This window comes from Nilaparvata lugens, chromosome 14 (assembly GCF_014356525.2).
Source record: "Nilaparvata lugens isolate BPH chromosome 14, ASM1435652v1, whole genome shotgun sequence".
NCBI classification, from domain to species: domain Eukaryota; kingdom Metazoa; phylum Arthropoda; class Insecta; order Hemiptera; family Delphacidae; genus Nilaparvata; species Nilaparvata lugens.
In genome coordinates this window covers 843,885-869,375 of record NC_052517.1, presented here as the reverse complement: position 1 = coordinate 869,375, position 25,491 = coordinate 843,885, and the positions used below count along the sequence as shown (strand labels likewise).

General features: G+C 35.1%; 2 protein-coding genes across 4 annotated transcripts in view; one reads left to right on the top strand and one right to left on the bottom strand.

The window, feature by feature from the left end:
- LOC120354253 (formin-like protein) overlaps positions 1-8,095 on the top strand; it is a 47,103-nt gene extending 39,008 nt beyond the window's left edge. The window contains exons 6-7 of the mRNA XM_039441127.1: positions 3,008-3,199; positions 7,617-8,095. Of these exons, the coding sequence (XP_039297061.1) occupies positions 3,008-3,199; positions 7,617-7,699 (275 nt within the window). The 3' untranslated portion in view covers positions 7,700-8,095. The remainder of the gene's footprint in view (positions 1-3,007; positions 3,200-7,616) is intronic.
- A 7,354-nt stretch (positions 8,096-15,449) lies between these two features.
- LOC120354137 overlaps positions 15,450-25,491 on the bottom strand; it is a 29,341-nt gene continuing 19,299 nt past the window's right edge. For all 3 annotated transcript variants that reach the window (XM_039440449.1, XM_039440451.1, XM_039440450.1), the window contains exons 9-13: positions 23,532-23,617; positions 22,324-22,504; positions 18,429-18,605; positions 17,532-17,715; positions 15,450-15,985 (exon numbers count right to left, since the gene is read on the bottom strand). In XM_039440449.1, coding sequence (XP_039296383.1) covers positions 15,888-15,985; positions 17,532-17,715; positions 18,429-18,605; positions 22,324-22,504; positions 23,532-23,617 — 726 coding nt within the window. In that variant the 3' untranslated portion in view covers positions 15,450-15,887. The remainder of the gene's footprint in view (positions 15,986-17,531; positions 17,716-18,428; positions 18,606-22,323; positions 22,505-23,531; positions 23,618-25,491) is intronic.

Sequence of the window (25,491 nt, the reverse complement as noted above, 5' to 3'; positions counted from 1 at the left end):
TGATTCGCTTCTTTAGTTCTTCCAAGGTGTGTGGGCGATCTTTGAAAACTTTATTTTTGAGGTAACCCCATAGAAAAATCTGTGTGTACACTCACACAACTTTCCTTGCAAATTTTTGAAACTACGATCAGACTTTTGTATATGTGCATTATATAATTGTTTTCAGAGTACTTTTTTCCTTTGTGTAAATTGTGAAATTCGATGTTTTTTTTCTAGTCATTTTTTAAAGTCGTCCAAACAGCTGTTCTACAGATGAAATATCTCGACTATGTGTTCTTCTCATGAACTAACTACTCTACCTACCTACCTCATGCACGAGAAGGAGGTTACAAAGTCCATTTTTCAAGGATGGGTGGACCCCCCATTAGTTTCCCAGAAAGGAGACATGCCAGTTAATAGAGCTTATAAATAACTATACGAGTATGAATTTGAAAAAAATCGTCAAGTTATTTTGAGAAAATCGTGAAAAACATGGTTTTTTTAGTGATTATCCGCCATTTTTCACAAGAATATTACGGAGGAGCTTCTGCAATTTTCCCAGAAATGAGACTCATGTCAGTGATAGGGCTTATAAATAGCTCTCCATGGTATAAATTTGAAGAAAATCGTTAGAGCCGTTTTCGAGAAAACCGTGAATAACATGGTTTTTTAGTGATTATCCGCCATTTTTCACAAGAATATTACGGAGCTCCTGCAATTTTCCCAGAAATGAGACTCATGTCAGTTGATAGGGCTTATAAATAGCTATCCATGGTATAAATTTGAAGAAAATCGTTAGAGCCGTTTTTGAGAAAACCGTGAAAAACATGGTTTTTTAGTAATTATCCGCCATTTTTTCCGCCATTTTGAATTCAACTTTATTGAATTTCTTATTGTCAGATCCTCATGGTATAAGGACCTTAAGTTTAAAATTTCAAGTCAATCGGTTGATTAGGAATGGAGTTATCGTGTTCACAGACATACACACATACACAACACCACACACACACACACACCACACACACACACACCAACACCACACACACACACACACACAGACCAACACAAAAATCATGTTTTTAGACTCAGGGGACCTTGAAACGTATAGAAAACTTGAAAATAGGGTACCTTAATTTTTTTTGGAAAGCAATACTTTCCTTACCTATGGTAGTAGGGCAAGGAAAGTAAAAGATCGCATAGCCTATAATTGAATCGGGTGAGCTGGCCTTAGTTGTTCGAGAATGCGGCAACATCACCGTCAATAATAATTATTTTAACATGTTTAGAATTTTAACATGAGTATAATTTGTGGATTTAAGTGAAATTTTTAATATTTTTCGAGATTGTGAAGGAAGATTTTGGTTTGGATTTGTATTTTGAAATTAATTAATCTGATAAATCTAAAATTATTGTAGTACATACATTTTTTGGACTTGAAATAGTGTGTGAATTAAGTTATTATTTACATAACCTCTAGACCGTGTATTCCAATTAAGGCTTAAAACAGTTTTGGGCGAATGCTGTTGTTTTTACCTGCATTGCATCTATTGTCTATGAATAAATAAATAAAATAAATGTCACCTCCCAGCGTTATGTGACAATGCTACAAACGTTTCTGCGCCCCAAATTGAAAGAACTTACTGAGCAACATGACCTGGGAGAAATATGGTTTCAGCAGGATGAAGGTACAGCCCACACAGGGCGCATTTGAATGAATGTGTTGAGACAAATGTTGCCAGGGTGGCGGCCTATCTCATCAAGGGTGGACTTGAGGTGGCCGGCATGCTCACCCGATTCAAGCATATGAGATTTTTCCTATGGGGTTACCTCAAAAATAGAGTTTCAAACATCGCACAAACACTTTGCAAGAACTGAAGGAGCGAATCAGAGAAGAAACCCAGGCCGTACCATTTTCCTCTCATTTTCTATCAATAGATAGCAATAAGTAACTTATGAAAACTTTATGAACTCACAGCTAGCGCACAAGTTTAACTTTGCTGGCTGTGCCAAATCATTTAGATCTATTATAATTTACATTTTTATTATGCATTTTGTATGTATCATTCATGTTTTGTAACTATGTAATTTTGGCGAAATAAACATTCTTATTCTTATTCTTTCAAGAAATCGATTTTTCGAATAATTTTTCTATTCATAACACACAAAACAAGACAAAACAAAATTTTACAAAGAATTATGAAACAAATAAAATGTTACAAATATAAAAAACCATTGGTTTTGTGGTTGGGTGTGTTGGAGAAGAGAAAAAAAGAGAGGAAGATACCTAGCCACTATGGTTTCCCATGTAATAGGCAGGCAAAGAAGAGAAGAGAAGTAAAAGAAGGTAAATTTTATATCTCAACATATGCAAAACGTGTTGACCGAGGGTAGAAAATATGGTGGAGGGGGAAGAGCGGGTGTTTTGGCCTTCAGGCGAAACCAGGTTTCCCCACTCACGTTCAGTTCTGTCTCAAGAGGAATTAAAATTAATCCGCCTTCGGGCCGGGTCTCTTTGGGTTCCAGTGAGCCAGAAGCCGGCCTTGAGGCCACACCAGTGTCAATGCCTGGACTGAACAGTCCGGGCCTTCAAGCCGATCGACCAGGTTTCCCCACTCACGTTCAGCTCTGTCTCAAGAGGAATTAAAATTAATCCGCCTTCGGGCCGGGTCTCTTTGGATTCCAGTGAGGCCAGAAGCCGGCCTTGAGGCCACACCAGTGTCACCGGGCCTTCGAGCCGATCGACAAGGTTTCCCCGCTCACGTTCAGCTCTGTCTCAAGAGGAATTAAAATTAATCCGCCTTCGGGCCGGGCCTCTGAATTTCTTGTGACCTTGAGGCCACACCAGCGTCAAGGCCTGGACTGAACAGTCCGGGCCTTCGAGCCGATCGAAACTTGTATGGTAGGCCTTAGGTGCTAGAGAAGTGACTAGAGTACTACTAGGACGAAGTGTAGCAAATTAAACTCAATAAATCAAGTTCATTGATTGATTGATTGATTGATTGATTGATTGATTGACTGTTTGTCGCAGGTACAAGAGAAGAAACTGCTGCATCAGGACGAGGTCTACAACGGAGCGTTGGAGGACATCCTGCTTGGCCTCAAGTCGGAGCCCTACAGACGGGCGGATGCAGTCAGACGAAGTCAGCGCAGACGTATCGACAGCCATCGACTCAGCCGCACCATGGACGAGATCGAGCTATGAACTCATTACTCATCACTGGTAAATTCAAATATTCTACAAACTTACTCTCTAATTATTGATTATTGACCGGGCGAAGTAAGGTCTAAGATTCAAGTCGACGGTTTGGCATTTCTCTTATGGCCGGTTTCCGAGCTCGGGATTTATTTATTTATTTATTTATTAGAACAGTCACAAACACAATATTTGGAAAGAGAAACAGGCAATTGCCCAAAACTTCTTCAAATCCTTGATTTTGGCATAAATAGTCCAAAGTGAGGTTAAGTTAAAATTTCTGTTTTCACCAAAGATTAACACTCAGAGAATACGTATTCCAGATATGACTGATGAATTTTGAATTTCGAAGGGTTGATAAGAGCCGGAAATAACACTAAACAATCCGAAAGTTTCAATAATATTGAAATAAACTTGAAAATTTTGAGCAGAAAAATTAAAACTACTATCACTGCAACTATCAGCTGATCTATACGAGCCAAGTCCTAGACTTTAAACAGCTGAAGTCAGAAAATTGGCTTTCCAAAACGGGACGTAGTCGCAGCTTTTATAACAGTAGTCGTAGTTTTTATTTTCTCATTTCTATAATTGGAAACGTTTTTCCTTGACGAAATTAGACATTCCTAGATAATTCAAAATATCTGAAACTTTACCACACAACAGCTGTTTTTTCACTAAGTTACATTGAGATATTGAATTGCATGCGTCATTGCTTGCAATTTATAATCTACTCGACAGCTGATTTATGATGAATAACTCTATAGTCTGATTTTCACTCTAATATTGGCGTATGAAGGAGGCTCCTTTTCCTTTTATATTATCCTTGAAATGCAACATTTCCAAAAACCTTGTATATACGTCGACGCGCAATTTAAAAAGGAACATACCTGTCAAATTTCATGAAAATCTATTACCGCGTTTCGCCGTGAATGCGCAACATATAAACATTTAAACATTTAGGGCTGGTTTCCGAGCTCGGGATTTAGCCAAGTCCTAGACTTTAAACAGCTGGAGTCAGAAAATTGGCTTTCCAAAACGGGGCGTAGTCCCGTTGGCTAAATCTCGAGCTCGGAAACCAGCCCTAAATGTTTAAATGTTTATATGTTGCGCATTCACGGCGAAACGCGGTAATAGATTTTCATGAAATTTGACAGGTATGTTCCTTTTTAATTGCGCGTCGACGTATATACAAGGTTTTTGGAAATTTTGCATTTCAAGGATAATATAAAAGGAAAAGGAGCCTCCTTCATACGCCAATATTAGAGTAAAAATCAGACTATAGAATTATTCATCATAATCAGCTGACAAGTGATTACACAGATGTGTGGAGAAGCCAGTCTATTGCTGTATTTCCATAAGGTCTATAGTTTCAATCAGGTACTTGTGGATGAGAATAATGCGTGAGGTCTAGTAGTCAGCTGTCGAGTAGATTATAAATTGCAAGCAATGACGCATGCAATTCAATATCTCAATGTAACTTAGTGAAAAAACAGCTGTTGTGTGGACTATTAATTGCATGCAGTGAGGCATGCAATTGATAACTTGAAGTAGTATAGTATTTTCTCCCGACTTTTCTCTGCTTTCAACTCGGTAAGCTTTTGATGATAGTAGCATAGCTGTTTACAACAAATTATTAGCATTGTCGATACAACAACCGAAACAGCAATTAGTCGTTTATACACCGATATCTCGCCGACACGACAGGACAGGACAGAATTTACTCTGATGGACAGTATTAGAGGAGACTGTGGTTTATAACTGCGCGAGGTCTACTGTTCACAGAACTACTAGTTATTATTTCACTATATTGTTCCTTCTTATTAAGCCAGTTACACACACATTTAGAAAGACCGGTTCGGTTGTTACACCATTGTCAATCTCTGATAAACTAAAACTAAATACAAGAGCAGCAGAATTTACACTATTAATATATTTTTATTTGCTGCTCTCGTTTATCAGAGATTGACAATGGTGTAACAACCGAAACCGGTCTTTCTAAATTTCAACAAAATCTGTGGTTTTTGACAATTTCTTAGTCTTTTCATTTAATATGAATAATTTAATATGAGCCGGAAACGGCTCCAACGATTTTGATCAAATTCATACCTAAAATAGTCATCGATAAGCTCTATCAACTGCCACAGTCTCATATCTGTAAAAATTTCAGGAGCTTCGCCCCATCAATGCAGATAGATTCCCAATTATCAGCTCCAGATACAATTGAAACAAAAAAAATCAAGTGGAGTAGATTGAGCATGAAAATCTCTACAATTAATGTTCAGTAACATTTTCACCTAAAATTGAAAATAAGCTTTAAATTCGAGAAAATGTGATTATTCAATTGCAAATTATTGTTGATTCTATTAAATCATTCACTATGAAGAGATAGCAGACCTCATGTGTGTCTCCAGCGTTATTGCCCTGTCACCAGCTGGCTCAAATCTTTGAATAGTAGACTTGAGATGCGCGGGAACACTAGCGTCAGGTGATTAATTTTCATAACGGCAAGGAAAGTTGTGTGAGTGCGCCACACCAGATTTTTTTATTTTTACAAGAAAGTGTAGATCAGGACAGGACACCCGACACCTTGTTCTATTTCTCCAAATACTACTGTTATAAAACTTTAATCTATTTTATTTTCTATCATTACTTACAAAAATTTTATGTAGTCAGACCGGGCCCCCCCCCCCCGTCTAATTTCAGCAGGCTCGTTTCGCTCGCCTGCTCTATAAGAATGCAGGCTGGCTACGCTCGCGACATGGTGTTTCCATTCAGGGTGCTCCGCCCCCCCCCTGTTGAATTCCCTCGTAGATATTAATAATAGACTTGCTTCGCTTGCCCCAATTCATTGTCTAGTCAATAATTGTCTTGGTGGGGGGGGTCTTTGAAGAAGAAGAAGAAGAAGAAGAAGAAGAAGAAGAAGAATTAGAGAAGGAAAAAGAAGAAGAAGTAGTAGAAGAAGTGGAAGAAGAAGAAGAAGACAGGAGGAGAAAAATAAGAAAAGAAGAGAAGAAGAAGCAGGAAGAAGATGTAGTAGAAGAAGAAGAAGAAGGCAGGAGGAGGAGGAGAAGAAGAAGAAGAAGAAGAAGCAGGAAGAAGAAGTAGTAGAAAAAGAAGTAGAAGAAGAAGATGATGATGATGATGATGATGAAGATGAAGAAGAAGAAGATGATGATGATGATGATGATGATGTTGATGAAGAAGACAGGAGGAGGAGGAGGAGGAGGAGGAGGAGGAGCAGAAGAAGAAGAAGAAGAAGAAGAAGAAGAAGAAGAAGAAGAAGAAGAAGATGATTGATGATGGTGAAGAAGACAGGAGGAGAAAAAGAAGATGAAGGCAGGAGGAGGAGGAGAAGAGGAAGAAGAAGAAGAAGAAGAAGAAGAATAAGAAGAAGACGAAGAAGAAGAAGATGAATGAGAAGAAGAAGAAGACAGGAGGAATAAAAGAAGAAAAAGAAGCAGGAAGAAGAAGAAGAAGAATAAGAAGATGTAGATGTAGATTCAGATGTAGATAGATTTGGAAGTAGATTGATTGATTGGCTATTTGCCTTTATTAGGGCGTAGTTAGGACTCATGGTCCTCTCTGCCATACAACCCTAAATTATGTCAATCAATCAATCAATCAATCAATCAAGAATATTCTTTATTCCAAAAATACAGTAAGTACACAAATGATGAATAATATAAAATATAAAATACGAATAATTATGTACTTAAATTAAGTTTCCATATTATAGGTTATGGAATGAGTCTACATGGGCACTGTGGCCTGTGCGTAGACTCGAGTTGAAATTTCAAGTAGGTATAGTGAATCCTTATGAAGGGGGAGAAGAAAGAGAGGCAAAATTAATTCAATTCATGAGGGTAATTTCATTCAAATGAATGTCATAGTTTTGTATCGCAGAAGTCATTCTGTATTGTAAAGTCCGTCTGTATCGTATATAGCCAGTCTGTATCGTATAGAGTCAGTCAGTATTGGTATAGAGTCAGTAAAAGTCATGTTAATTATGAAGTCAGGTGAGTCCGCCGCCCGCCAAGACCAGAGCCACAGTCTCCTCCTCACTTATTTCAAACAACCAATATTTCAATCTTTTTTTGAAAATTGGAAGACTTACTGCTGAAAATGTAGGTTTTGATTTAGATTGTAGATTAGAAGATTAGATATACAGTAGATTATAATATAATTATAGAAAATAGAAAATTGTGAACGAATTGTAGGAATTGTTCGACATTTTAACCCGTAAAACTGTTCTTTCAATTTATTGATTTAATTTTATTGATTGTGACTTATATTATTTAATAGTTCCATTTATTTTTTATGTGTCTACTTTTGTTACCATTTGACGATGTAATGCATTTGATGTTCTCTTTTGATGCTACAATAAAACATTTATTTATTTTATTTATTTATATTAATCAATAATTAATTTTGTTTTCTATTACAGATTATCTTAGATGGGACCAAGCGTACAATACTGTGTGCCTCTATAATAAATTACTTGTTTCAAATATCTCAACTGTTATATGATTACAATTATATTCATCTGTTAGCTTTATTATTTTATACATTATATATTTTTATAAATATGTACAGTGTGACAAAAGAGATCTTTATGTAAGTGTATTATATTTATTTGTAGATAAATTTGTATTTTTGTAGCGCACTCATTGTATACCATGAAGAAAATTGTTATATGTATTCTGTCTTATAAGCAAGATTTGTCTTGAATCAAGTTTTGTCTTAAAAGCCAAGTTTTGTCTTGAATCAAGTGTAGCAAAAGTTCAAGTTTTGATTTGAACCAAGTTTTGTCTTAAGGCTGTGCAAAGGCTAAAAATAAACTTTCTACTGGTGATATTTTTCAACGTTTTTCGATTTGTATATCATCAAGCTATCAAAATGAAAAAGTTTTCACGAGAAAACATTTTATTCCCGATCATTATTTATTGAGATATGAGCGCCTAAAGTTTTAATTTTTAGGACAGAACATTTCAAATCCGGTAAGAGATAAATCCATGAGATTTAGAGGATAGATTCTTCATGGTATTGTTGATCTAGTAAAACAAAAATTTTCTTAAAATATCAATTTTTGAGAAAGCTATTCAAATTACCAAAAATAACTCAACTAAAAGTTATGTAAAGTGTCAAAAAATGATATTTTAAGAAAATTTTTGTTTTACTAGATCAACAATACCATGAAGAATCTATCCTTAAAATCTCATGGATTTATTTCTTACCGAATTTGAAATGTTCTGTCCCAAAAATTGAAACTTTAGGCGCTCATATCTCAATAAATAATGATTTATTTATTTATTAAATCATTCAGAATTACACAACTTACAGAAAAGTACCACAGGCTTATAAGCCCAAAACGGTTCCAATTCTAATTTATACAACAGTCCAAATATATCTAGGTTATGTGTCACTTAACATTCTTCAATTACACACTAAATTTACAATTCAAAACACACAAAAATCACTTTTAAATAAAAAAATACTTCTAAATTAAATAAAATCAATCACAATTAATTAGAAAATTTCAAACTTTTTCCGAGACCGAAAAGACAAACACACTATTTAGAATTTATCACAGCAATATTAGAAAATGAAGAAAATATTCATTGATCGGGAAAAGAATGTTTTCTCGTGAAAACTTTTTCATTTTGATAGCTTGATGATGTATAAATCGAAAAACTTTGAAAAATATCACCAGTAGAAAGTTTATTTTTAGCCTTTGCACAGCCTTGGATCAAGTTCAGCCATTAATCCAAGTTTTGCATCAAACTAAGTTTTGATTTGAATCAAGTTTTGTATTAAACCAGGTTTTCTCTTAAAACCAAGTTTAAAGCTGGGTCATTTCCCATTACAACATGTCCCCATTACAAGTCACAGATACTTGTTGCTATACTTTTGTTCTACATTTACATTTTCCATATTTATTAAATATTATTAATTTGTATTAAGATGTAGTAACTGTATCGAAATTATCAATAATTTGTTATTATATAGATATACCTACTCATTACATTTCCCAATTTGTAATATCATAGAGAAACAATAGCGTAAGTAGATATGCCATGGTATAGGGCGTTTATGTCGCATTTTTTACTGTTATCTCAAGCCGATTACTGTCGATTTTTACTGTTTTGACCGGGTAAGAGTGTATGAACGGCACAGTGTGAGACTACCAGCGTCACACAGCTTCACGGGAAAGAACTATGTGGACTATCGGCTTGAGATAACAGTAAAAGTTGCGACATAAACGCCCTATACCATGGGGTATCTACTTATGCTATTGTTTCTCTATGATTATATAGTAACTATTTGTAAGTTCCCAAATATTTGTAATATAGATTCCTGAAATTCCAATTTGTTATGCATAGTAACTGAGAAGTGAGTCATAAATTGATTATTTATAATTCTATTACCATTTATAAATAAAACGCGATTTTTATTAGTGAAAAATCTAGAAAGTTGTAGATATAGTAAAAACTAGACTATTATTATAGGCGATAGAGTGTTTTTGTTAATAGAGGGATTTATGCTTGTTAAAAGCAAATAGATATATATTTGTAATTTATATTACCACAATTTTTGATAAAATAATATTTTTTGAAGTTTTGGGGGAAGTTTTTCGGAGGCAAAATTGAGGATTGAAAAATTTTCCAAGGCAAACAAATTGATTTCTTGTTGTTCAGAGTAGTGGGTTGTGTAAAGTAGGGAAATTTTGTTTTGTTAGAGGGAATTGTTTATTAATCTATAATTATTGTTTTCCTATGAATATTGATAAAATATATATTTGCCATGGCTGCCAACTGAAACACTTGGCAAATTGGGATTAGAAATAATTGAGAATACCAACCTACAAAATCAAAATAAATGATTGTTTATAAAAATTCCAATTTTTCCGAATTTCATGACTCATTTTCATGGGAAAAACATGTTGCCTGGGAAATTTTCAAACCATTTTTGCGTTCATAACACCATTTATCTAAAGATAGCCTATTCTAAGACTGCTTTATAAAATGTGCATTATTTTAACACAACTTATTATATAAGCAATATAATTAACTGAATACTATTTTATTGTATTAAAGTGTTTTGTAATGTCACTGAATTTCTAGGGAGGTCTTTGTTTAGTTTATTGTAGGAAATATATAATTTAATTATATTAATGGAGTATATAATTAGATCTGTACGCTCAACCGCAGTGAATCGAGTTCAACTTAATCTAGGATTAAAGCAAGCTATAAGTTACATTCCGAGATTAAACTTAATCGCAGTTTGAATCGAGGTTAACTTAATCTAGGATTAAATTGAATCGAGTTCAACTTGATCTAGGATTAAAGCAAACTATTAGTTACATTCCGAGATTAAACTCAACCGCAGTTTGAATCGAGGTTAACCTAAACTAGGATTAAATTGAATCGAGTTCAACTTAATCTAGGATTAAAGCTAGCTATTAGTTGCATTCCGAGATTGAACAATCAGTTAATCCATTAATTAAGCTTATGACCCTTAAATTGATGTATTTCTATCATTGGACTGATTTTCAGTTGTTCAATAGACTTGAAATTTATCAAAATAAATAAAAATCTGAAAGTAAATTCATTTTACACTACTGAAATTATTCTGATAGAAGAGATTTTCGACGAGTATGTATGTTTATATTTTGTACTACAATATGACAAGAATAATATATAATTATTTATATATAAAATAATTCCATAATAAAGGAAAGAACTGGCTTATACACGTATGGGATAGGAGATTCACTAATGACGCATCATCACGTCTCAACTACTCAACTCATTAACTTGACATTTTGCATATACATTCTCAATTTACCGAGGATTGTTACAGGCCTATTTCAAATTCTTCAAGATTTCAGTAGGTCAAGTTTTCAGTTTGTCAAGATTTGAAATGGACCCTTGCGGAGCAAGGGTTACCTGCTAGTACAATATAAAATTTGGTCCATTGTAAACTTAACAGTGATTAGTAAATACTTCAATTGGATACTCCAATATTATTTACTGCAAAGTGCCGGTTTCGCAAAAGCCGGTTAAATTTTAACCGTGATTAATTCCACGAGAACCAATCAGAGAGGGCTTTTTTTGAATGACGGCTTCTCTGGTAGGTTCTCGTGGAATTAATTACTGTTAAAATTTAACCGGCTTTTGTGCAACCGGGCCTAAGTATCCCAATAAAAACTAATAAATTAAGGCTCAACTGACACTTAGGCGGAGAAGAGACTGGACTCTAGTGGAGAGCATGTGTTTCCAAATGGTGACACTCAGACCAGTCGATTCTAGTCTCCGCGACGTCACCATTTCAAAACACATGCTCTCCACTAGAGTCCAGTCTCTTCTCCACCTCAGTCGCCTAAGTGTCAGTTGAGCCCAACTCTCACAATAATCTAGCTATTGAACAACTGAGAAACAGTTCCAAATTATTGAAAAAATATTCCGATTATAATAATGAATCTAAATTATTTATATTATTTAGTAATAATTATCAGTAACTGTGATTCTTTTCAAGATTACATTTTTCCATTTTCTACATTTTCCACATCTTGCACAATATTATGTCGAAAAATACAAGTGCCTTATTCTGAATTACCTGTTAGTTGTTGTTGATGAAATCTATAAGGCCCGGTTTCCGAGCTCGGGATCTAGCCAAGTTCTAGACTTTAAACAGCTGGAGTCAGAAAATTGGCTTTCCGAAACGGGGCATAGCACTACCTCCGTAAGCAAATCCGTAGTGCGTTCGTGTGACGTCAGCACAGGTAGGGCTCCTAGACCAATAGAAACTCTAGCTGATATAGATCAGCTAAAATCAACAAATTTTTATTGGTGTAGAAGCCCTACCTGTGCTGACGTCACACGAATGCACTAAGGCTTTGTTTACGGAGGTAGTGGGCATAGTCACAGTTTTTATGATAATATTTATTTTATCATTTCTATGATTGGAAACATTTTTCCTTGACAAAATGAAACATTTCTAAAATTTAATATTCATACAATAAGTACATCATCAAAATGATAGGGAGAGGAATAATAAGGTACCTAACCTTGTGCTATTCCTCTCCCAAATTTAGATAAGGTTACACATAGTCCGAAACAGGTCAAGTCTTGTAGTTCTTCTATTCACAAAAAATAAATTCTCAAATATTAATAAATTCTTACTGAAGATTTTAGTGAGGTCCACGTTATAATGGCTGTATTTGATGAACATTAGTGTTGCTATCCTTGTCTATCATTCCACAAAGCAGATAGCTCTATCCTGTTTTGTATCAAATTATGGTGTTGTGTATCAAGTTCAGATGATACTGTATCATATTGTCAAACACTAATTGCTATAGTGAGGTCCATGTTATAATGGCAGTATTTGATTAACATTGGTGTTGCTATCCTTGTCTATCATTCCACAAAGCAGATAGCTAGCTCTATCCTGTTTTGTATCAAATTATGGTATTGTGTATCAAGTTGAGATGATACTGTATCATGTGTGTTGATACTGTATCATATTGTCGAACACTAATTGCTATAGTGAGGTCCATGTTATAATGGCAGTAATTGATCAACATTAGTGTTGCTATCCTTGTCTATCATGCCACAAAGCAGATAGCTCTATCCTGTTTTGTATCAAATTATGGTATTGTGTATCAAGTTGAGATGATACTGTATCATGTGTGTTGATACTGTATCATATTGTCGAACACTAATTGCTATAGTGAGGTCCACGTTATAATGGCTGTATTTGAATAACATCAGTGTTGCTATCCTTGTCTAGTCTTGTAGTTCTTCAATTCACAAAATTCTCAGTCATCAAGTATCTCACAAAGTAGATTTTCAATTTAGAAGCTTCAAAGATAATTCAAAATAGCTGAAAATTTACACTATTTTCTATTCATCTTATTTTGTGTTCAATTTTCTATAGTGAGGTTATAATGCCAGTATTTGATCAGCTTTGGTTTTGCTATCCTTGTCTATCATTCGACAAAGCCGGTGGTACTATCCATTTCTAGGTCCAAAACGATGCCAATTATGTTTTCGACAGTGTAGAAATATAATTAATTAATTCAGAGAATCGGCATTGCTATTTTTCTATCTTTATCCACTGCCATTATAACGGGGACCTCACTATAGTTTTTAGTAGTCGTAGTTTTTATGATAATCTTAAAAATTCCTCATTTCTATAATTGGAAACGTTTTTCCTTGACGAAATGAAACATTTCTAAATAATTCAAAGTAACTGAATCTTTACACTATTTTCTCTTTATTTTATTTTGTGTTCAACTTTCTAGTTTTTCGAAATTTAATTTACACGTGGACTGTGACCACGCCCCGTTTTGGGAAGCAAATTTTCTGACTCCAGCTGTTTAAAGTCTCTAGACTAAACAGTCTCTTGGCTAGATCCTGAGCTCGGAAACCGGCCTCCGTAAACAAAGCCGTAGTGCATACATGTGACTTCAGCACAGGTAGGGTCCCTACACCAATAAAAATTCGTTGATTTCAGGTGATCTATATCAGTGTTTTTATTGGTGTAGGAGCCCTACCTTTGCTGACGTCACACGAACGCACTACGGCTTTGTTTACGGAGGTAGTGCCAGATGAGAGTTGAGATAGGATTCAATATTTGAAAAATGATTTTATATTGTTTAAAAATGAACACTGATTATGTACGCACAAACTGGAGTTTATATATTATGTATAGATGTTTTGAAATCAGCAATCTGAAATTATAATTTCTGCTTATTCTAAAAATAATGAATTCTATTGTCATTAAATGAAATAAATAAAATATAGTTGAATTCACAGCGTAAATTGCAATTTTTACTTTCCTTGCCCTATTACCATGGTTTAGGAAAGTATTGCTTAAGGTACCCCAATTTCTAAATTTGAGAGATTTTTATTTCTCACAAAAGTATGATGAAAATGCGTTTTGAAAAACAAAAAGTATTTAAGATTTGGCTAATATTTGCACCATAGATGAAGCTTTACCTGAGAAATGTCAAAGCCGAGTTTGAAACCCCCAGTTACTATACAGAGTGAGTTATGCAGCTTCATGAGAGAATCCACAAATTTTCAAACGCCCATATCTCCTGAACGATAAGGAATTTTGCAAATCTAATACCAGATTCGAGTTCCTCGCTCCAAAGAGCATAAGGTCAGAAAGTTGGAGCGATTTTTATTTTTCACAAAATTATAATCATCATGGAGTATTCATCGTAGGTTTTGAGAACTAGAAAGTATCTCAGATTTGGCTGATATTTGCACCATAGATGAAGCTCTACCTGAGTAATGTCCAAGTCAAATTTGGCACCCCCAGTTACTATACAAGGTAAGTTATACAGCTTCAAAAATAAAATTTACAAATTTTCAAACGCCCATATCTAATGAACGATAAGGAATTTTGCAAATCTAATACCAGATTCGAGTTCCTCGCACCAAAGAGCATAAGGTCACGAAGTTTGAGCGATTTATATTTTTCACAAAATCATGACAATCATCATGGACTAACTAACCATCGTGGGTTTTGAGAAGCAAAAAGTATCTCAGATTTGGCTGATATTCGCACCATAGATGAAGCTCTACCTGAGTAATGTCCAAGTCAAATTTGGCACCCCCAGTTACTATACAGGGTGAGTTATGCAGCTTCATGAGAGAATCCACAAATTTTCAAACGCCCATATCTAATGAACGGTAAGGAATTTTGCAAATCTAATACCAGATTCGAGTTCCTCACACCAAAAGAGCAGAAAGTTTGAGCTATTTTTATTTTTCACAAAATCATAACAATCATCATGGACTAACCATCGTGGGTTTTTGAGAAACAGAAAGTATCTCAGATTTGGCTGATATTTGCACCATAGATGAAGCTCTACCTGAGTGATGTCCAAGTCAAATTTGGCACCCCCAGTTACTATACAGGGTGAGTTATGCAGCTGCAAACATAAAATTTGCCAATTTTCAAAAGGCCATGTGTTCCAATCTCTCATATCTGTAATTTATTTAAAGTATAAAATCAACCTTCAAAATTCAAAATTTTAAATCATCATTCTTGGACCTAAAATCTAGTGACGAAGCAGTGTGTGATTACATAACCTTGTCTTTTGGACAACATTTACATTTTATCAAAAATTTTGGAGAGAAATAGTACAGGCTCAGCCTAGTTTTTCCTCCAATGTCATAATTGTATTATGATTATAGTATTTTATACAAGAAATTAATAAAAAAATAAAAGCACGGGAATTTCAACACCAATTTCAACTCCAAAATTGCAAAAAATATGTACGTTTAATTGGTCTGATTAAATTACAATATTACACATTACAAATTATATCAAATTAAAATTTCTTGCAGTTTGTATTACTTTACTACTTAAAAGACAAATTGGATTTTCATTTAGAAGTTTAAACCATAATCTAATACAAAACATACATGATAATCATGATTGAGGCTCAACTGACACTTAGGCGACTCAGGTGGAGAAGAGACTGGACTCTAGTGGAGAGCATGTGTTTCCAAATGGTGACACTCAGACCAGTCGATTCTAGTCTCCGCGACGTCACCATTTCAAAACACATGCTCTCCACTAGAGTCCAGTCTCTTCTCCATCTGAGTCGCCTAAGTGTGAGTTGAGCTTTACAGAACTTGTTCTTTCACTCTCACACATATATCTTACTAGCACACACTCTCTCTCACTCTCTCTCATTCTACTTGTTGTCCAATCCGAGAGCAGCATACTGCTCCTCGTCCACTTCTGTCATCATTAGGTTTCCATCTGGCAGTAGAAGAACAACCCGACGTCCTCCTGTGTACAAAAAAACATTACAACGAAATATTATTCAACGAAAAACCTAATTAAATGCTGTAAGGCTCAACTCACACTTAGGCGACTCAGGTCGAGAAGAGATTGGACTCTAGTGGAGAGCATGTGTTTCCAAATGGTGACTAGAATCATAGAGAAACAATAGCATAAGTAGATATGCCATGGTATAGGGCGTTTATGTCACAACTTTTACTGTTATCTCAAGCCGATAGTCCACGTAGTTCTTCCCTGTGAAGCTTTATGACCTGGTAGTCTCTCATATTGTGCCGTTCATACACTCTTACCAGGTCAAAACAGTAAAAATCTACAATAATCGGCTTGAGATAACAGTAAAAGTTGCAACATAAACGCCCTATACCATGGGATATCTATTTACGCCATTGTTTCTCTATGCTAGAATCGACTGGTCTGAGTGTCACCATTTGGAAACACATGCTCTCCACTAGAGTCCAGTCTCTTCTCCACCTGAGTCGCCTAAGTGTGAGTTGAGCTTAAATCACACCCACGACAGGTTTCGATAAATAAAAAGTGCCTGTAGGGTCATAATATTCAGCTGTCTAAAAGCTTCTCTGCATGAATCTCTAACACCAAGGTTAATCATGATTCGTATTGAATTTAAACTTTAGGCGCTCATATCTCAAAAAGTAATGATCGGAAATAGTATATTTCGCAACTAGAGCAGAAAATGATATTTTCCCGGCTCGAAATCGGGTTTTCAAGTCCGAGGCCGTAGGCCGAGGACTAGAAAAGATTGAGAGCCGGAAAAACATTCTTGCCCGTGGTGCGAACGCTATTTTTCGCCACACACAAAAATAAACAATAATACGATAATAGTTGTTTACTAATCACTTCCGAAAGCAGAAGTGGAAGGTGATAGCTCTAGCAAATCTGAGGTAATCTGAATATCAGGAAATTGTCCAAGTATTTTCATTTTTTATTCTGATTTGTCTAAATAACCTAAAAGATGATGTTCAATTATGTGGGAGGTTGAGTTTATACTTTTTTATTCTTTCAAATGACAATAAGATGATATTATTATAAATGTTTTAATTATTGAATAATGAACACAAATAATGAAAAGTTTTTTGATCACCTTTCTTAGTTCCATGTTAGCGGCTGGAAAGGGTACTCTTTCCGGCCTAGGCCGGAAAGAAACCTGTTCTGACGTCAGACGAGAGTCGTCTGCAAACAATGTCTTTCAGATATACGTAGGGACTGGAAAACAGCTGCTATCTGTGCAGTGTGGCGAAAAAAATGTTTTCCTGAGAAACCTTTTTCATTTTGATAGCTATACAAATCGAAAAACTTTGAAAAATATCAGCAGTAGAAAGTTTATTTTTAGCCTTTACACAGCCTTAAAATTTAGTAAATATTCTATAGTGAGGTCCACGTTATAATGGCAGTTTTTGAATAGCAATGGTATTGCTATCCTTGTCTATCATTCAACAAAGCGGATAGCGCTATCTCTTTCTCGCTTTGCCAGCCTTAAGGCCACTACACACTGTACTAAGACGAGGTACACACTTACCTCCAGGCGTCGGCTCACATGCCTCGACCAGCTGAGCCACCACTTGGCCTCCCTCTTCCTCCTCCTCGCCACCCGCTCCAACTACCACGCCCCCCTCTGCAGCGCCATCAACCACCACTGCCCCGCCCCCACCCGCCTCCACCACGGCCACGCCCCCCTCTGAACCGCCTTCCTTCACATAGAACTGAAACACAAACAACAACACATCAAGTCAGTTTTGTCATGTCAAGTACAAGAGTGTATTCGTTCAGGAGGAAGCCATCTTGAACAAGTAATTGTCAAAATGTGATAGATGTTATTAATCATTCTCAAATGGCAAGTCTTGAACTTTCATACTAGGTTTTTGGAAATTTTGCGTTTCAAAAATAATATAAAAGGAAAAGGAGCCTCCTTCATACGCCAATATTAGAGTAAAAATCAGATTATAGAATTATTCATCATAAATCAGCTCTCGAGTGGATTATAAATTGCATGCCATGACGCATGCAATTCAATATCTCACTGTAACTTGGTAAAACATCAGCAGCTGTGTGGACAGCCTCATGCCTCATTGCATGCCTCATTGAATGAAATTTTCATGCACTATTGATTGCGTGCAATAACGCATGCAATTAATAACTAAAATAACATAGTATTGTTCCTCGAACTTTCTCTGCTTTGAACTCGGGCTGACCTGTTGCCAGTATGTCTTGAAGGAGATTAGCTTTTGATGTTAGCATTTTTGATACACCAACCCCAACAGCCATTAGTCGTTTTCACTTGCCGACAGGATAGGACAGGACAGAATTTACTCTGATGGACAGTATGGACTGAGGAGGCTGTAGGTTTATAACTGCGCGAGGTCTACTATTCACAAAACTACTAGTATAGATTACATTTATAGTACAGATGAGGTACCTGTTCGGGTATAAGTTGTGCGACGGCATCGGCATAGGCTGAATCAAGTGTGAGCACCTGGGTGGCTCCACCCTGGTCACCAGCCTCCACCGTTACAGAGCTCGCTTCGCCCGCCACATATCCGCCGTCAACCAACAGGGCTCCACCGCCCGCGTTCCTCAGATCAGCCTGCGATACCTGACAACAAACACAAATCAATTAGACATTAATTCAAATAAATTAACTAAATTAAATTAAATTGGAATATAGTTTCAAAATGGAATCAGCTGTGATTTTTAGAGTGAGTTTTGTTTTTTGGTTTATAAATTCTAAATAATTGAATGTTTTTAAGATTTGAAAACTTTACAGTTTGGTGCAATATTTTTATTCTTTTCGGTTTTCAATCTAATTAAATTCTAAATTTTGGTTTGTATATTTCTGGACTCTGAATTTGATTCAAAGTTCTCTTAATATTTTATTTAAGTTTCCAGTTTCATTTTGAGTTTCAATTTAATTAAATCGATTATTTAGTTCTCCAATATATTATCTGTTTTATTTAGGCCCGGTTGCACAACAGCCGGTTAAATTTTAGCCGTGATTAATTTCACGAGAACAATCAGAGGAGGCGTTTTTGAAAAGACAGCATCTCTGATTGGTTCTCGTGGAATTAATCACGGTTAAAATTTAACCGGCTGTTGTGCAACCGTCACTTATTATTTTAAATTATAGTTACTTTTCTCGTGAGTTATACAGTTAGATCAATTTAACCTCTCGCAAGCCAAGCGATTCCCCCATTATAAATTGTTGCCATATGGTCCAGTTAATTTTATTAAGGCCGTGCAAAGGCTAAAAATAAACTTTTTACTCGTGATATTTTTCAAAGTTTTGTGATTTGTATATCATCAAGCTATCAAAATGAAAAAGTTTTCTCAGGAAAACATTTTTTTTCTGATCATTACTTTTTGAGATATGAGCGCCTAAAGATTAAATGTTTGGGACAGAACATTTAAAATTCGGCAAGAGATAAATCCAAGAGATTTAGAGGATAGATTCTTCATGGTATTGTTGATCTAGTAAAACAAAAATTTTCTGAAAATATCAATTTTTGAGAAAGTTATTCATTTTACCAAAAATAACTTTTAGTTGAGTTATTTTTGGTAATTTGAATAGCTTTCTCAAAAATTGATATTTTAAGAAAATTTTTGTTTTACTAGATTAACAATACCATGAAGAATCTATCCTCTAAATCTCATGGATTTACCTCTTGCTGAATTTTAAATGTTCTGTCCTAAAAATTAAATCTTTAGGCGCTCATATCTCAAAAAGTAATGATCAGAAAAAAATGTTTTCCTGAGAAAACATTTTCATTTTGATAGCTTGATGATATACAAATCACAAAACTTTGAAAAATATCACGAGTAAAAAGTTTATTTTTAGCCTAGTTATTCAATTTACCAAAAATAACTCAACTAGAAGTTATTTTTGGTTATTTTTACTAAATTGAAAAACTATCTTGAAAATTTATATTTCCAGAAAATGTTTGTTTTACTAGATCAACAATACCATGAAGAATCCATCCTCTAAATCTCATGAATTTATATCATACCGAATTTGAAATGTTCCGTCCCAAAATTCAAACTTCAGTCGCTTATATCTCAAAAAGGAATGATCGGAAAAAAATGTTTTCCTGAGAAAACTTTTTCATTTTGATAGCTTGATGATATACAAATCGAAAAACTTTGAAAAATATCACAAGTAGAAAGTTTATTTTTAGCCTTTGACAGCCTTATTAAGCCAACTTTGATTTAGTTGATCATTCTGACAACCCTATAATACCAGCTCAATACAATACCATACATACTAATAACCCCAATATTATCAATAATAATTACACCATTACAGTGCCAACAAACGTGATGACACTATAGTATAATTTTTTTATTGTATAAAATACTATAATCATAATACAATATGACATTGGAGGAAAAACTAGGCTGAGCCTGTACTATTTCTCTCCAAAAATTTTGATAAAATGTTAATGTTGTCCAAAAGATAAGGTTATATAGTCACACACTGCTTCGTCACTTGATTTTCGGTCCAGAAATGATGATTTAAAATTTTGAATTTTGAAGGTTGATTTTATACTCTAAATGAATCACAATAAATTAAAAACTTTAGAAATATTGCACTTATTTAAAAAATTTGAATACAAAATCAAAAACCTACTCACTATTTGTTATTCACAGCTCTAAAATATATTTTTCCTACAGTTACGTTGAAAAGTGGCCATTGCTGCACTGATTACAGAACGCAAAGAATCACTTTTCCGCTCTAGTGCAGGAAAAATTTTTCCTGCACTCCAGATTTGCACACGGCAACGCAAAATAGTTAGTAGGTTATATGGAGCACCAGTGCAGCAAATCAAAATTAAGTTGGTAACTGTGGTATAGTGTGGTGGTGCACGTTATAAGAATCTTGAAGGGGTGGACAACAGTGGATGACAGCAGTTGACAGCACACAGCCATTCAAACACACATACTACATTCTATTTTATTTATTAATAATAAAATTACACAGATATACATTTGATGCATTTCAGGCAAATTTAACCATAATTACCCACTTTTCATATTCAATGGTAACTGTAGGAAAAACTTAATGTGAAATACGTGCGCAAAGTTCCTCTGCTGCACTCAACAAACCATTCCGCCCTTGCCTACGGCTCGGGCGTAAACGTTTCTTTCGGTGCAGCAAACTGTCACTTTGCGCACTAGTTGCACAAATAACTATAGTCACAGTATACATACAATATGGAAGCTTGACTAGTACCCTGACGCAAAAATCCGCCATATTGTTAGGAAGCTCCGCATTGTAATAGTATTGATGCGAGGTTCAAATCACTTCACTGATCCGGATCAATTGATCTCATTCACTGCCTCGAGCCAATCAGAAGACCAGGATTAGAACTTCTTAAGGTCACGTGACGTGTCTATAGTGAGGTCCACGTTATAATAACAGTATTTGATCAACTTTAGTTTTGCTATCCTTGTCTATCATTCAACAAAGCCGGTGGTACTATCCTTTTCTAGGTCCACAATGATGACAATTATGTTTTTGACAGTGTAGAAATACAGAGTTATCATAAAAGAATGGTGCGGTTTCGAACATGGTTTAAAGAAAAACCAAATTACTTACAGTTGATGTTGTTTATTCATCTAATTTGTCGTCTCAGGCAGTTTTTTACATAATTGATAAATTTAAATATGTGCGCCTTTAGTCGTTCAACAAAATATCCAAACGATAATCAATTTCTCTCCAAACATTCGCTAACATTTCATTGGTTATGGTTGTCATTGCTTCATTAATCCTGTTTTAAGTGGTTCAGGTAGATTTTTTCTTGTAAATTTACATCAAAAACATTGTTTATTCACAAGAAATCGCGAACTGAACCACTTTAAAACAGAATTAAAGAACCAATAACAACCATAATCGAAGAAATGTTATCGAATGTTAAGAGAGAAATTTATTATCGTTTGGACATTTGTCGAGCGACTAAAGGCACACATATTTAAATTTATCAATTATGTAAAAAAACTGTTTCAGACGACAAATTAGGTGAATAAAAAACATTAACTGTAAGTAATTTGCTTTTTCTTTAAACAATGTTCGAAACCGCACCATTCTTTTATGATAACCCTGTATAATTAATTAATGCAGAGAATCGGCATCGCTATTCTTCTATCTTCATCTACTGCCATTATAACGTGGACCACACTATAGTAATTGTGCCATGTGAAAATCATTGGTTAAATAGGCGTTTGATTGACAGTTTCCATTCTGTACCTATTCTGTGCTATAGTGTCATACAGTTGATGTGATACGCGTATCAAGTAGATGTGATACTGTATCTTCTAACCTGATAGAGCAGTCCATCGTCTCCGGTGATGGTGACCATCTCGTTGTCATCAATCTCGTCGGGCTGTTGTTCAACAACAATCTGTTGCTGTTGTTGTTGATAGGAGATCTTGCGCGAAGGAACTGTGATTGTGCCCAGAGAAGTTGCTGACTCAGCGGCTGCATTAGCCGCGCCTTTCGATCTGAAAAAAGAAACAGAGAAATCAATTACATTTTTTATTCACTTCAATCATAGAGAAAAGATAGCAGAAAAATATGTACTAAAATATTAAATAAAACTACTAAGAGCCGGCTTCCGAGCTCGGGATTCAGCTACAGTAAGTCCTAGACTCTAAACAGCTGGAGTCAGAAAATTGGTTTTCCAAAACGGGGCGTAGTCGCAGCATAGAGAAACAATAGCTTGAGTAGATATGCCATGGTATAGGGCGTTTGTGTCGCAGCTTTTACTGTTATCTCAAGCCGATAGTCCACGTATTTCATTCCCAAAAAGGTGTGTGACGCTGGTAGTCTCTCATATTGTGCTGTTCATACACTCTCACCCCAACAAAACAGTAAAAATCTACAATAATCGATAGTAATCGACTTGAGATTAAAAAACTTGAGATAATAAACAGTAACAGTTGCGTCATAAACGCCCTATACCATGGGATATCTACTCAAGCTATTGTTTCTCTATGGTCGCAGTCATTGTCAGAGTCACGTTTGAATTAAATTTCGAAAAACTAGAAAATTTAACAAAATAAAAGAAAGGAGAAATAGTGTAAAGTTTCAGCTACCTGAAAACGTATGATGAATAATTCTATAGTCTGATTTTTACTCTAATAGGAGGCTCCTTTTTCCTTTTATATTATCCTTGAAATGCAAAATTTCCAAAAACCTTGTATGTACGTCGAGGCGCAATTAAAAAAGGAATAAACCAGTCAAATTTCATGAAAATCTATTACCGCGTTTCCCCGTAAATGCGCAACATATAAACATTTAAACATTAAGAGAAATGCCAAACCGTCGACTTGAATCTTAGACCTCATTTCGCTCGGTCAATCATTCCTGAGAATTTGAACGATTTTAATTTTTGACAATTTTTGTAAAAATCCATGAATTCATGAAAATTCATGGATTTCATGGAAATCTGGTTGATATTTGGGCTATGGATAGAGGTTATTTGATTGCATTAAGTTTTTAATTGCTATTGAATTTGTCTAAACTCACTTAGCTCTAGATCTGGACGCAACTTTTCTGACAGATACGGTTGCTGGCTCCACGTTGGCTGGAATTTCTTGTGAACTCATCTCAACCTGCAACAAAATTCAAATTATTAAATTCAAAATTCAAATTATTAAATTCAAAAATCAACATGAAAATGACTGGCGTTGAAAAGAACGAGGGTTAGAAGGCAACTAAGTTGGTAAGGAGAGTCACAAATTAAAATACAATAATGCAACATTCAACACATATTATACAAAGTAAAAGCATAGAGAAACAATCGTGGACCCCACTAAAAAGCATACTTTTACCATAGAGAAACAATAGCGTAAGTAGATATCCCATGGTATAGGGAATTTATGTCGCAACTTTTGCTGTTATCTCAAGCCGATTACTGTCGATTAATGTCAGTTTTTACTGTTTTGTTGGGGTGATAGTGTATGAACGGCACAATATTGATTGATTGAGTACTTTATTTATGTAGATTACAATATAATTATACTGGCTTATACACTTATATAGAATAGCTTACAATACAGCAAAATTATAGATGAATTTACATGATATAGACTAAGAAAATAATTATTGAACTGTATATGATATGAAAAAGCAATTTGTAATATAATAACTATAGATAATAATTATATTGCTATGCATCTACATAAATTGGCGGAGCTTTGGACATATCAATGTCAATTCTTCGGAAAGAATATTAAAAATATCCTCCCCACTAACTCTCTACCAAAACTACTCTCAAAATATGAGAGACTACCAGCGTCACACAGCTGCATGGGAAAAAACTACGTGAACTATCGGCTTGAGATAACAGTAAAAGTTGCGACATAAACGCCCTATACCATGGGATATCTACTTACGCTATGTTTCTCTATGGTAAAAGTATGCTTTTTAGTGGGGTCCACGATTTTATTTATTTATTCTTATGGCTTTTATCGGCAGAGATCCTTTCGGATGTTCTGCCTCGCCCTATTACCCAATGTCATTTCCTATTAACATTCAAGTTTATAGGTTATATTTATATTGGGTTCTTTATGTATTCTCACTAAAAATTTGCACTTTCACTTCCTGAATATTTTCTATATATATAAAAGCGAAATGGCACTCACTCACTCACTGACTGACTGACTGACTCACTCACTCACTCGCATAACTAAAAATCTACCGGACCAAAAACGTTCAAATTTGGTACGTATGTTCAGTTGGCCCTTTAGAGGCGCACTAAGAAATCTTTTGGCAATATTTTAACTCTAAGGGTTGTTTTTAAGGGTTTAAAGTTCGTCTTTTAGCATGTATATTCTTCTTCTCCCAATCTCTTAATTATAATTGAAATTTCCATATCATATGTTACTATAGAACTATAATCTAGATAGATTACCTCTTCGAAACAGTTGTTAACTGGCAACTAAATTAATAATTTTGTCAGGTTGGCATTAAGTTGAGTTGACTTTGTTAGGTTGGCACCAAGTTGAAGATTTAATGCATTTATCGCGGAAAAATTGATTGGGCACTGCTACTTCAATCCTGGGAATATTATATTTCTAGCCGTTAGGCTCGAGGCTCGCTTCGCTCGCCATATCCGTTTAGCCAGACGTTTAGTCTGGACCCCCGACTGGATTGTCCTAACATATGATAAAAATGCTCAAATGAAAAAATGCAGGCGAGCGAAGCGAGCCTGCTGATCTCCTTCTTGGACGATCCAGTCGGGGGTCCAGGGGGCGGAGCCCCCTGGCTAGACGGATATGGCGAGCGAAGCGAGCCTGACGGCTAGTATTTTATAAAGTTCAAAATTAAGAAAACTTAATTCCAAACAAACATTTAAAAAGCAAACAAATATAAAATTTCGATGGTAATATTGATAATTAAAATTTCAAATCACACATTTTTCCATGGCAACTATAATTAATTCTATAGTGGTTCAATAAGAAAGAATCATTTTCAAATATTTGAA